Source organism: Mustelus asterias, chromosome 25 (assembly GCF_964213995.1).
Source record: "Mustelus asterias chromosome 25, sMusAst1.hap1.1, whole genome shotgun sequence".
NCBI classification, from domain to species: domain Eukaryota; kingdom Metazoa; phylum Chordata; class Chondrichthyes; order Carcharhiniformes; family Triakidae; genus Mustelus; species Mustelus asterias.
Window position 1 is genome coordinate 11,427,163 of NC_135825.1, and position 13,872 is coordinate 11,441,034.

The 13,872-nt window shown below is 44.8% G+C and overlaps 1 protein-coding gene across 2 annotated transcripts in view; it reads right to left on the minus strand.

The window, feature by feature from the left end:
• LOC144511788 (uncharacterized) overlaps positions 1-12,975 on the minus strand; it is a 73,814-nt gene extending 60,839 nt beyond the window's left edge. For both annotated transcript variants that reach the window (XM_078242116.1, XM_078242115.1), the window contains exon 1: positions 12,805-12,975. In XM_078242116.1, the coding sequence (XP_078098242.1) occupies positions 12,805-12,837 (33 nt within the window). In that variant the 5' untranslated portion in view covers positions 12,838-12,975. The remainder of the gene's footprint in view (positions 1-12,804) is intronic.
• Between the last annotated feature and the right edge of the window lie 897 nt (positions 12,976-13,872).

Sequence of the window (13,872 nt, forward strand, 5' to 3'; positions counted from 1 at the left end):
TTGCAATGAAGTTACTGTGAAATTCCCGAATCACCACATTCCGGCGCCTGTTCGGGTCAATGCACCCTAACCAGCACGTCTTTCGGACTGCGGGAGGAAACTGGAGCACCCGGAAGAAACCCACGCAGACACGGGGAGAATGTGCAGACTCTGCACAGACAGTGACCCAAGCCAGGAATCAAACCCGGGTCCCTGGCGCTGTGAGGCAGCGGTGCTAACCATTAGGCCACAGTCCCACCTTGGTTTAACATCACATCCAAAAAACAGTACCTCAGACTGCAACACTAGAGTGTCAGCCTTGATATCACTGGTTCTGGAGTAGGAATTGAACCTGTAACCATCTCAGAGACTCAGCTTCACTGAGCCATGGCTAGCTATTACATAGCGGTCAGAATGCACTTTTACAAAGGCTAAGGGCGCGATCTTACTGGCCGTTCACACCATGCACCCGCTGTAGCGAGGTCAGAGAACTTGGTGCCCAGCCAAATCTCCGTTAACTGCAGCAGAATGGGAAAATCCCGCCGGCGTGGACAGCCGTAACATTCCGGCCTAAGAAACCAGTGTGAGTGTGTGTTATGTGACAGAAGGGAGCACAGCGATGGCTTTCCAAACTTTTCTGGGAAGACATTTTACTTTGCTCTGATTTTGTATTTTACTCCTTAGTCTCTCCCTGTTCACCCACACCCTTTACTGTCTTCCCATTAATGAAAACTTCCATTCTTTGCATTTCCTTCCAAAGCACGTTACCAGGTTGAATTGCATCACATTGCCCTCAGAATGCGTTAGTGAGGAGTGGGGCAGAATTTTACTGCACACATTGTGACAGGGGGCATAAAATGCGGCAAGTCATTCAAAGGTCCACTGACTTTGGAGGGACCACAAAACTCCACCCGTGAGCATAGGCGTGATGAACTGTGGCTTCGGAATCTTAAGATCCACCTGGTGGTAGGCATGTGCAGGAGCAGCTGTGCCTGCAGAGCCACGGTACATAACGGGTGCGATTTTCCCACTGCACTCGCCCCGAAACCAGAGAATCCTGCCCTAGGTCAACGGACCTTTCCATGGTCCGCCCCTAGCCAGCTACAATCCCCATGGTGGGCGGACCGGGAAAATTCATCCCGGTGCGTTCATTGCATATAAAGCAAATTTGAGATACTGTTAGTCGATTGTCTGTGGGGATTGGATATAAGACTGAGAGTAGACATTGGGAGAAATTAGGATAGAGGACAGGGATATTTACCTGAAAGAGATGGCCAGACTTTGCCTTTTCTTGCTATTTGTGGGAGCTTACTGTGCACATTTAGGCTAACACCAATAGCTTCATTGCGACAGCTTCTCGGCCTTTTAGCTAAGATCAAGCATAGGATCAAGTCCGAGATCAGGTGTAATAATGCCTGCCCTCGTCAGCTTGGATCTAGTATGTCCGTTTCGTGAGGACAAAGAATTGGATTCAATTTGAATTGGTTTTTGGAGCAAGCAAGGAGATGGATAAAGGTCCACTCTGCACATTGGTTTTATAACTCTGAGAGAGGAATAACATTTTAAAAAAAAACTTTGAAGCATGAACTTCAAAAGTATTTCAATAATGCAATGCGCTTTGCGAAATCCTGAACTTCGAAAAAATTATTTCATGGGATGTGGGTAGTACATGTGGAGTGGGTACACCCACAGTGCCATGATTCCATGAAATACATTCTGCAAATCCAACTTCGTTATTCTTCTTTCCTTCCTTTTCCTTCCTTCCACTTGACAAGGGCCTGTAGATGGATTTGCTACGACAGTGGTTAGATTGAAGCTATGTAAATTTGTCATGCTGTAATTACACCTCCCGGTCAGTAGTGGTGCTGTACGTGTTTTATTGGATGAGGCAATGGTTGGCGGGGAGGTGGGGGATGGTAGAGAGATCTATTTGATGACCATCCTCAGATTACAATAGCAGTTATTTTACTTAATATTCGAATGGTTTCCTCAATTACTTTAGAGGATATTATAAATCAATGAGCTACTATCAATGAAATGGAAATTTACTGTGGAAAAGTTAGCGGCAAATGTGTGCTGGGCATTTTTTTTTGTTGCACTAATAAAAGCTGGATCTTAAAGAACAGATGTTATTGTCATGAAACAAATACAATTTTTGGATGAGGTCTACCATTCATCTGATTAGCAATGTCTTTTAGGGAAGGAAATCTGCCATCCTTACCCAGTCTGGCCTACATGTGACTCCAGGCCAACTGCAATGCGGTTGACTCTCAGCTGCCCTCCAAGGGCAACTAGGGATGGACAATAAATGCTGGCCCAGCCAGCGACGTCCAGGTCCCATAGATGAATAAGATAAAAAAAGCCAACACATCGCCAGCAAGTGATGAAAATAGGAATTGCCAGACACAAGGTCAAGATCCATTTCATTCACTCGGTACCATCCTGCTAACTGCATGATACAACAATAATGTCGATTATGGCAATTCTTCTGTAGCAATGAGTCCACAACAGACTCACAATTGAGGTGAGAAAATTCCCCAGCGATGGAGAGTTTTGGGAACCATAGGTTCGAAGTCACTTGTTCCCCCCAAAATTCCTACACTCACCACAGATGTCCGAAAGTATTCAAACATAAGCCAGAATTTTAACTTCTCACCCGCCACGGGAATCGGAGCGGGCGAGGGGCAGAGCATGGAAAGGTCGGTTGACCTCGAGCGAGATTTTACGGTTTCGGGACGAGCGAGGCCGTAAAGTCCCGCCCGCAGTGTCTCAAGATATTATTTTCTGAAAAAAATCTATTTAATTGGACAAATCCAGCCTCATCATATTGCAAATGCAGGAGAGTCAAATCGACAAAAGCCCAGTCTTAGCATGTCAGTAATGAAGAGAACAGGTCACACACCACGAGTTAGGGTAGCATGGCCACAAATTCAGCCTCCACACACAAATACATGCCAACGACTGTGTTCAATTCAGGCCTTGGGTGACTGTGTGGTGTTTGTACGTTCTCCCCGTGTCTGCGCGGGTTTCCTCCGTGTGCTCCGGTTTCCTCCCACAGTCCAAAGATGTGCAGTTTAGGTGGATTGGCCGTGCTAAATGGCCCTTTAGTGCCCCAAGATGTGTAGGTTAGGTGGATTGACCATGCTAAATTGTCCCTTAGGCTGGAATTTTACCGGAACGCTTGCCCGAGGCTCGTAAGATCGTGCCCGAGGCCAACGAGAATGCCGTTCTGCGAGCCTCCCCTGCCCTGATTTTGGGACGGGCGTGCCAGTAAAATCAGGGCCTCAGTGTCCCAAGATGTGTTGATTAAATGGATTAGCCATGGCACATTGCCCCTTAGTGTCCCAAGATGTGCAAGTTAGATGGATTAGCAGGGCAAATACATGGGGCTATGGCGATAGGGTCTGGGTGAGGTGCTCTATCAGATAGTTGGTGCAGACATGATGGGCTGAACAGCCTCCTTCTGCACTGTAGCGATTCTATGACCAGTAAATGAGCAAGTGATCATAATCCTGAATGTTCCAAGCTATGAGCAAGAGACAACAATATTCAATGCGACATTGAAATATGCTAATGGGAAAAAAATCCATTGGAATAAAACTTTATCCAAAGCATATTATGGGCCAATTTAAACTAAAAATCATCCCAATAAATATAACTTTGAATAGTGCAATACCATGACAAATAGGTTGTTAATCCCAACTTGGCATGTGGCTGGAGGAGACACAGCTGTTCGATTTCGTAGAATTATCATGGAATCCTACAGTGCAGAAGGAGGCCATTTGGCCCATTGAGTCTGCACCAACCACAATCATCCCAGGCCCTATCCCCATGCACTTACCCTAGCTAGTCCCCCTGACACTAAGGGGCAATTTAGCATGGCCAATCCACCTAACATGCACACCTTTGGACTGTGGGAGGAAACCGGAGCACCCGGAGGAAACCCGGAGGAGACACGGGGGAGAATGTGCAGACCCCGCACAGTGATCCAAGCTGGGAATCAAACCCGAGTCCCTGGTGCTGTGAAGCAGCAGTGTTAACCACTGTGCCACCCATAATGACATGCAAGCCCCTTTCTTTCCCAAGCCATACAAGTTATTCTCTGGCAGCCAAACATTGAATGGAATTTAGACGTTTCAAATGTAATTATGGCAAAAACCAAAACACCATTCTCCTACGTATGCCATTGTGAGTTGGGTGCTATCAAATCAGTGCCTCAACTTGTTTCATCCAAATCATTGGTGGATGAAGGATTTGTTAAACTTGGCTCTGCGGTAAACGTGAAACTGAATATTTTAGGAATCATTTTAAGAATAAAAATAATAATACTTCGAAATTAATTTAATTAAATTAAAATAATTACGGTAACTATTCTTTGAATTTTACTTCCAATCTGATGAGTATGTTTGATGCACTGAGCAGGGATAGAATAGGAAGGAGAATGATAAAGATAGTTCTGCCACCAAATTTGTAGGGGACCACTATTTTGACAAACTTGTTCATGGGATGGTCCAGCATTTATTGCCCATCCCTAATTGCCCTTGAACTGAGTGGCGTGCTAAGCCATTTCGGAGACATTAAAGAATCAACCGCATTGCTGTGGCTCTGGAGTCACATGTAGGCCAGACCAGGTAAGGACGGCAGATTTCCTTCCCTAAAGGACATTAATGAAGCAGATGGGCTTTTACGTCAATGATTTCATCATTGGACTTTTAATTCCAGATTTTTATTGAAATCAGATTTAGCTGTGTGTAGTTTAGTGCAGCACACTTTTATTTTGAGACACAAGGGCCGGCACTTTACGACCTCGCTCAGGAGAGGCTTATAAAATCCTGCCCGAGGCTAACGGAGAATTCTGTTCTGCGAGTTTCGCCTACCCCGATTCTGTGGTGGGCGTGCCAGTAAAATTCTGGCCAAGGTAAATCACATTAGACAATAGCATTAACCATACAGGGGTCCATCTCCTGCCCCCATCTCCTATATCCTATCATCAGACACTTGATTCTTCTGACACCAACCTCTTTGTATCAATCCTCTTTTTCTCTCAATGATCTTTGACTGCCTGGATCCCAGTCTCTAGAATTCTCTGCTGAACCTCATCATCTCTCTCTTAAATAAAATCCTCAACATCCATCTCTTCAAACAAGCTTGTTGTTACCTCTCTTACCTCTGGTGTCTTGGCTTGATGTCTATTTTTCATATACTTAAGCTTTGTGATGTGCCTTGGGGAATTTATTTACACTAAAGGCACTCTATAAACAGGAGCTAATCTGAGTTGATGCAGATATTACTGAGACACTATTTGTCCAACTAGAGATCAAACGTTATGTTTATTTCCCAATGTTACTCAGAATTTCTCTTTTCTCCCAATTTCCTGCCTTCTCCTTAACTGAAAAGTCAGGAACTGGAGTGAAAGTTTGACTGGGCCTGTATTCATTAGGGTTTAGAAGGAGGATAGGAGATCTGATTGAAACATATAAAATTCTCACTTGGAGGGGGGATGTTTTCCCTGGGTTGGGGAATCTAGAACCAGGGGACACCGTCTCAGGATAGGGGGTAGACTACTTTGGACTGAGATGAGGAGAAATTTCTTCATTCCAAAGGTAGTGGACTTGTGGAATTTTCTATCACGGAAAGGCCATGGAGGCCAAATCACCAAATGTGTTCAAGAAAGAGATCTGTATTTGTTTAGATTTTCATGGCATCACGGGTTATGGGGAGAGAGCGGGGAATCTGGCATTGAGGTAGAGGATCAGCCATGATCATATTGAATGGTGGCGGAACAGGCTTGAAGGACTGAAAGGCCTACTCCTGCACCTAGTTTTTATAAGGACAATAATTCTGGAGCTTTTGAATTGAAGTACTGACGGAAACCAGGTACAAAATTGCTTGGTCTTTAAACAAAGAACCAGACCTTCTTCTCCTTTGCTATTCTTCCCCCATTAAGTGCCCATTTTCACCCTCACACAATGTGAATTGGAACCATGGATAAACTTGTGAATATTAAGCAACGTCCCAATAAATATGCATCAGCAGGGTTCAATGCAGCAGTCTCATTCTCTGGATTCCAAGGTTGTGTTCCGCATTATGCTTCAGTGCAGCACTGAGGGTGCTACATTGTTAGAGGTCCTGTTTCCTGGAAGCAACATTAAACCAATGGCCTGGTGGCACATTGGTTCGCACTGCTACCTCACAGCGCCAGGAACCTGGGTTCCCGTCTTGGGTCACTGTGCGGAGTCTGCACGTTCCCCCCACCGTGTCTGCGTGGGTTTCCTCAGGGGTGCTCCGATCCCCTCCCACAGTCTGAAAGGCGTGCGGATAGGCGCATTGGCTGTGCTAAATTCTCCGAACAGGCGCCGGAGTGTGGCGACTAGAGGGTTTTCCACAGTCACTTCATTGCAGTGTTAATGTAAGCTGACTTGTGACACTAATAAATAAACTTAAACTTAGGTGCCTGTGGAGATAAATGTAAGAGACCTCAAGGCTCCATTTGAAGGAAATGGGGACTTTTTTTTAAAGTGACCTGGTCAAATTTATCTCAACCCACACGAGCATATTAGATTAAGGTCACTGATTGCATTACTGAGCGTAGCTGTGCTTGTCTATAAGACAATAGTAACTGCTCTGCAGAAGTAATTAACTGGGTGTGGTGTGTTTTGGGATATCCTGAGGATGCATTATCAAAATACAATCATCTTCATTTCATTTCAAACTATAACGATAAGCATCAGGATAGAACACTTCTTATGATGGATTACATGCAACATAATCCAATTGTGCAATAATAGGTCTTGTTGCAACAGTAATATCATTATAATGTGTTGAATTCCAGCTCTTGCTGCAATTTTCTTTCTGTAAGTAGGGACGGTACAGAAGCCAAAGCACGACTATTATCCTGGATGGCCATAGGACATGGTCAAATTGGTGTTACTGATTGGATCATTCCATCCATTCCATGGGTGGCACAGTGGTTAGCACTGCTACCTCACAGTGCCAGGGACCCGGGTTCAATTCCAGTCTTGGGTGACTGTCTGTGTGGAGTTTGCACATTCTCCCCATGTCTGCGTGGGTTTCATCCGCGTGCTCTGGTTTCCTCCCACACTCCAAAGATGGTGCAGGTTAGGTGGATTGGCCATGCTAAATTGCCCCTTTGTGCCCAAAGATGTTAGGGGGAATTAGTGGGGTAAATGTGTGGGATTACAGGGATAGGGTGGGGGAGAGGGCCTGGGTAAGGTACTCTGCCAGTGAGTCGGTGCAGTCTCAATGGGTCGAATGGCTTCTTCTGCACTGTAAGGATTATATGATTCTTAATTGACAGGTTTCAACAGCTTCTCTTTAAGGCAATGCTGCTGTTTCCCTAATCTGTTAGCCTTTTCCATTCACTTTTCTGGAATTGCAGAATGGTGGAGATGTTTATGGTTATGGAAGGGGTTGACAGGCAGAATTGAGATGATGTTCCCCCTAAACAAGCGGCCATGAATATCATGGTTGTATCTAAGGGGAAGCTAGGTGAGCACCTGATAAAATAAAAGACTATGCCAATGGGGGTAGATGGAGAGGGGTGGAAAGAGGGTTGTGTACAACATGAAGATGTGGAGTCCTATATGAATCGTAACCATTGGGCAAAATGGTCTGTTTCTGTGTTGTATATTTTATGAAATTCTGTAAAAACAAGGATTCAGGGGACAAGTGAAGAATTGCTGTTCCCTTTTGATTTGCTATGCTTCTGAATCTGTCCTGACGAGTGCAAGGCAAAAGCTTTGACAGCATGTCTCTTTTATCACAATGCTCACATTCTGCATTACCAAGTGATGATTAGTCAAGAATAAAACATCTTTATTACACTAAGTTAGCACAGAAGTCTCTTCATACATACTATTAAACATAGAGTGTGTGATCCGTTATTGTAGGATCAGGAATTACTTTTGCGTTTCATTTACTTAATGAGGAAGAACTTTAGTGTTTGTACTGTAACATTTTTGGGTAAGTCAACTTTGATTGTATACCACACCCAGATCAGCCGTTGCATGTCCAGATGATCAAGAAAACTGCTCTAATCTACCAGTAAAACACACACACGTCTTAACCACAACCTCAGAAGATCCTTACCCCAACTATCTTAACATTTACATTTCCAGCAACTGGCTTCCCCGGGTGAGACTGATCACTTTCACCGGAATCTTGCTGCCGTTCAAACTGGTGGGGGGTGGGGGCAGGGCAGCACAGTGGTTAGCACTGCTGCTTCACAGCTCCAGGGTCCCGGGTTCGATTCCCGGCTTGGGTCACTGTCTGTGCGGAGTCTGCACATTCTCCCCGTGGGTTTCCTCCGGGTGCTCCGGTTTCTTCCCACAGTCTGAAAGACATGCTGGTTAGGTGCATTGGCCATGCTAAATTCTCCCTCAGTGTACCCGAACAGGCACCGGAGTGTGGCGACTAGGGGATTTTCACAGTAACTTTGACTTGATTTGATTTATTATTGTCACATGTATTAGCATATAGTGAAAAGTATTGTTTCTTGCTCGCTGTACAGACAAAGCATACCGTTCATAGAGAAGGAAACGAGAGAGTGCAGAATGTAGTGTTACAGTCATACTGTTATGACTGTTGATACAGTCATAACTTCATTGCAGTGTTAATGTATGCCTACTTGTGACACCAATAAATAAACTAAACTAAACTCAATTCCCATACTAGCTGGGGTTATTCATGAAGGCCCTGTCTTCTCAACCTTGCCCTTCACCTGTGGTATGGTGATCCCCAGGTTAAATCACCACCAGTCAGCTCTCTCCCCCTTTGAGAGGGATAGCAGCCTATGGTCACCTAGGACTATGGTGACTTTACACCATTTTACACACACCAGCAGCTGGGATTAAACTATTCTAACTCAATTCAATTAGTAAACTGCAGAAATAGAATACCAGTGGTTCAGCGGGCTGGGGTTAGACCTGAACCCAGGCTGCAGGGTGGCTGTGGTTTCATTCGAGACAAATTATAATTATACTCACACTTACCACACTTTGAATAACCCAAAATACTGAAGCTAAGGACGGTTTCAGAGGAGGAAGGAAGGATATACTCTCTCAGGAGTGGCGGGGATTTATTACTAGATTATGAAGATATTAAGCATTATTTTTCTTTCCCCTTTTTCTCTTGTGCATGTACTGATTCCTGTTTCAGTCTAAGTTCTACTGGCTTTCCCGAAAGGACACATTCAATGCAAAAACCTCGGTGAGCATTGTCAACAGAGGATGTCACTACTGAAGGGACAGCACACCTCAACATGCTCTCACCCCTGGGATGGTATTGCACACCCTAGGATGGATTTTCAACTTCACCACCTGTGGCTGTTAACTACACTGAACGTAGAGTAGAATGTCGATACAGGCCATTCAGCCCCACTGGTCCATGGTCTGCATGAACCACCTCCCACCCTCGCTTCATCGAACCCTGTCCCCATGACCTCCCATTCCCTTCTCCCTCATGTGTTCCTCCACGCCCACTTAAAGGAGAGACTCCCGGTCAGTAATGCTTGATGCGGGATGGTGCCCCCTCAAGCAATGGGCCTCTAGTGACAGACTAGTGACCTGTCCCAGGAAAATCCTCGCCATGGCAACAGATGAAACTTTGCCTTGTGCACTACTAGGTGCGGGAAGTAAAACAACAAATTCTTAAATGGAAGTGTTAAACTTCACCTGAAATAGAAATGACAAATAAAAAAAAACAAGTCCAAACTTGTAGACAGTTTTGGGGAAAGATCACTGCCTTGAACACACATTCTGTATATAATGTCTATAGATTTTATATATTACGTCTATACATTTGATGTATTCACACATTCTATATACGTGTATATGATGCGGGATGGCTTGCTATATATTCACACATTCTGTATACAATAGTTAGCTATATACCCTATATATTCACACATTCCCTACACATCTATAGATTCTATATATTCACACATTCTACATATAACATCTTAGGAAAGGGATCTTTTTGAGATTGAGGTTAAAATGCATTTCTGCGGTAGATTAGAGAAAGTGTTCTCGATTATGCGGCCATGCTACAGCTGCTCTGGGTGTGGTTATAATTAAAGTGTCTGTCCAAATGTGTCACATAATGAATACTGTAATTCTTTCTAATTGAGCAAATAAAAAGCAAAGTAATTTAAAGTCTGACAATAAATTAGGATTATAAATCACACCCACATGCCATTCCCCCATGTCTAACAGTAAATATGAAGGTGCGACTTCGACATTGCGTATCACATTGAAGAAACATGATTCTTGACTTATCGCCTGAATGCTTGCATTCATAGGATTACATTACATGGAATGTTCAGCACTGAAATAGGTCAATCGACCCCATTCGATGGGCCGAATGGCCTCCTTCTGTACTGTAGGGATTCTATAATTGGCCCATGGAGGTGTTTATGGTCCACACAAGCCTTCTCCTATCCCTCCCCTTGTAGCCCAACATATTATTTTTATTACCATTCCCTTCGTGTGATTATCCCAGCTTTCCTTTAAATGTATCTGTGCCAAGCCTCTCTGTTAATCCCGCATTCTCACCATTGCCCGGGTAAGGAAGTTTCTCCTGAATTCCCTATTGGATTTATTAGCAACCATCTTATAGTCACATTGGCTACTTTTGGTTTGCCCATATATCTCGACAATCAAACCATTTCGTAATCTTGGTTGATCTTTAGCAGGTCTCCCCTCTGAAGACAGGAGCCACAGTCAGTTTGGCCTTTCCAGATAGTTCACCTGGCAGAGCAAAGCAGCCAGCATAATCAAGGACCCCAACCACCCTGGGGCATTCTCTCTTCCACCTTCTTCCGTCGGGAAAAAGATACAAAAGTCTGAGTTCACATACCGACCGACTCAAGGACAGCTTCTTCCCTGCAGCTGTCAGACTTTTTGAATGGACCTACCTCGCATTAAGTTGGTCTTTCTCTACACCCTAGCTATGACTGTAACACTACATTCTGCACCCTCTCCTTTCCTTCTCTATGAATGGTATGTTTTGTCTGTATAACACGCAAGAAACCAATACTTTTCACTGTATGTTAATACATGTGACAATAATAAATCAAATCAAATCAATGGGCACAGCCTTTTTCTACAACCTGTCTGACTCTCTATGAAACAACCATCTTCTTAAACCCCTCACCCCTCATCTTCAACAATAAATATGAGGAATTTATGAACTTCTTCATCGCTTAGACTGAGGCCATTCCATCAGCTGCCTCTGCCACAACTCTTCACTCACCTGAGGAAGGAGCAACGCTCCGAAAGCTTGTGCTACCAAATAAACTTGTTGGACTTTAACCTGGTGTTGTGAGACTTCTTACTGTGCTTTCCCACTGAACCAAACTTCCCCAAGGTTCACCCCTCCGCCCCACTTTCCCAGCCCTGAACTCACAGCCTTCACAATTTCTCTCCTATCTCTTCCCGAGTCCTTTCCAGGCTCATCATGAGACCCAACCTCAAATTCCCTCCACCCTATTCCTCTGCTGACCATCAAACGCCTTTCCTTCCTGAAATCAAAGCAAATTACTGCAGATGCTGGAATCTGAAACAAAACCTCAGCAGGTCTGACAGCATCTGCGGAGAGAGAATGCTTCGAGTCTGGTTGACTCTGCCAGCATTTTCTATTTTCCTTTCTTTCTTCCCTCTTTTGCCGTTTCCCATGTTAAGTGGTGGCTGAGGTCACCAATACTGACACCAGCTTTCATTCCAGATTTTTCAATGTCATTAACTAAATTAATTTAAACTCCTGTAGCAGGGTTTGAACCCATGCCTCAGAACATTAAACTGGGTTTGGGGTTTACCAAGTCAGTGACACTATCAGAATGTCGCTTTCCCCTCCGATGCTGAACTGCTCTTGCAAGGAACCAGGCATGGCAGGCTGAATGGCCTTGTTCTATCATTTTGTGTGGTAGTCAGAATTGAACCCGGGTCCCTGGTGCTGTGAAGCAGCAGTGCTAACCACTGTGCCACCCCAAGGGCCCACATGTTCCCTATCAGATCAAATTACCGCAAAGCCGAAGATGCCAGGGTTTAAGCCAAGCTCCTCCAGTGATCAAGCTTTCAAAGCTCATCAAGCTTTCAACAATGGGTAAAATATGAATCAGCACAAAGTCCCCCGAGAGTTTATTTGAACTTTTATACACTTCCTCTTTACGTCTGACAGCTCTTTCTGGAAGGTGATCTCTGACAAGTCATTTGTTTCTTGAGTGTTTCTTCTGGTAGTTACCCAGGAGACTGCTAAGCTGGGGGAGCTCTCTGGGAGTAACAGGGTCAGGTGAGGACTGAAAGGCAAGGGCAGACAGATCTCCCTGGCTAACCTGTGCGGTGGAAACACATTGCCAACTGCGAGAGACCATGCTTCAGCATGGCTAGCTCACCTGGCTAGGTAGGTCCTGGTCTGTGAGCAGAGACATGAGAAGGGGGCAATAAAATGCACACAATCGCCAAGAAACACTGCATTTGAAAATACTGCAACTTCACATGCACGACCTCCCCCCAAATGCTGGAACCCATTTAGCTAAAGCTATGTAAGAAAAAAAAACACTCTCAGGCAAGAGATCAGAGCAGCGCCTTCATTAGAGAAAGTGAAAGTAGCATTAAAAGAGAGACACTGTCCCACATTTGCAAAGACTATAAACATCACACAGTGGGGGGCTCGCTATTTGCCCAAGACGATACATCTCCCCCAATAACCCCATCTCTGCTATAGGCAGGGTATTTTTTTTAAATAAAGGTTGCATTCCAGAATAACGTCTCCCTCGTTAAAAGTGCGCAGGGCGAGTTAATCAGTTACCTGGGGTTTCCAGAAGGTAGCTGGCTTCTTCATAGGGAGGAGATGTTGGTTATTAACTCCTGGACTTTAAAGCTTTGAAGCTCAAGGGCAACGCACATCGCCGGGCAGATGTTGATAATACATGTCCTGGACACTCCTCTCTCTCTGATTCTCTCACTCTGACTGTCTCTCACTCACACAGTCAGGCAGACACAAGCCAGTGGCTGTGAACACACTAACCCACCCCCTCACACATGTGATTTCCCGGCAGCTCTGCACTTTCTAGCTGTTTCTTTGAAACAGGCTCTCTCTCTCTCTCTCTCCAGTGAGTTGCTGGGCGGGGGGCGGGGGGGTGAGTTGATTCCCTTTACATATTAATCACAAATCTCCCCGGTTTACAATCAATGCAAGACAGCACCCCCTCCCATCCCTCCCCCATAGACACTCAAAACCAGCCTCCCCAGTTCTGCCCACTCCCCCAAACAATACAATGTCTAATGCATTCCCACACCCTCAAACGCAGTGTCCAATTTCTTCCCCAAATCCACCCCCCTCCCTGAATTCAGCGTTCACTCCGACCCTCAACACAGTCGCTGTTCAGGAAAGCTCACATCACGCTGTGTCCCATGTCGCCAAATGAAGCAGATGCTACAAGCCTGAAGTTAAATAAAAACAGAAAATGCTGGAAAAACTCTGGCAGAGAGAAGTGCAGACTGAGAAAAGTCACACTGATTCATAGAGTCATAGAGGTTTACATCATGGAAACAGACCCTTTGGTCCAATTTATCCGTGCCATCCATTTTTTTAACCACTAAGCTAGTCCCAATTGCCCGCGTTTGGCCCGTATCCCTCTATATCCATTTTACCCATGTAACTGTCTAAATGCTTTTTAAAAGACAAAATTGTACCCGACTCTACTATTTCTGGCAGCTTGTTCCAGACACTCACCACCCTCTGTGGGAAAATATTGCCCCTCTGGACCCTTTTGTATCTCTCCCCCTCACTTTAAACCTATGCCTTCTAGTTTTAGACTCCCACACCTTTGGGAAAAGATATTGACTATCTAGCTGATCTATGCCCCTCATTATG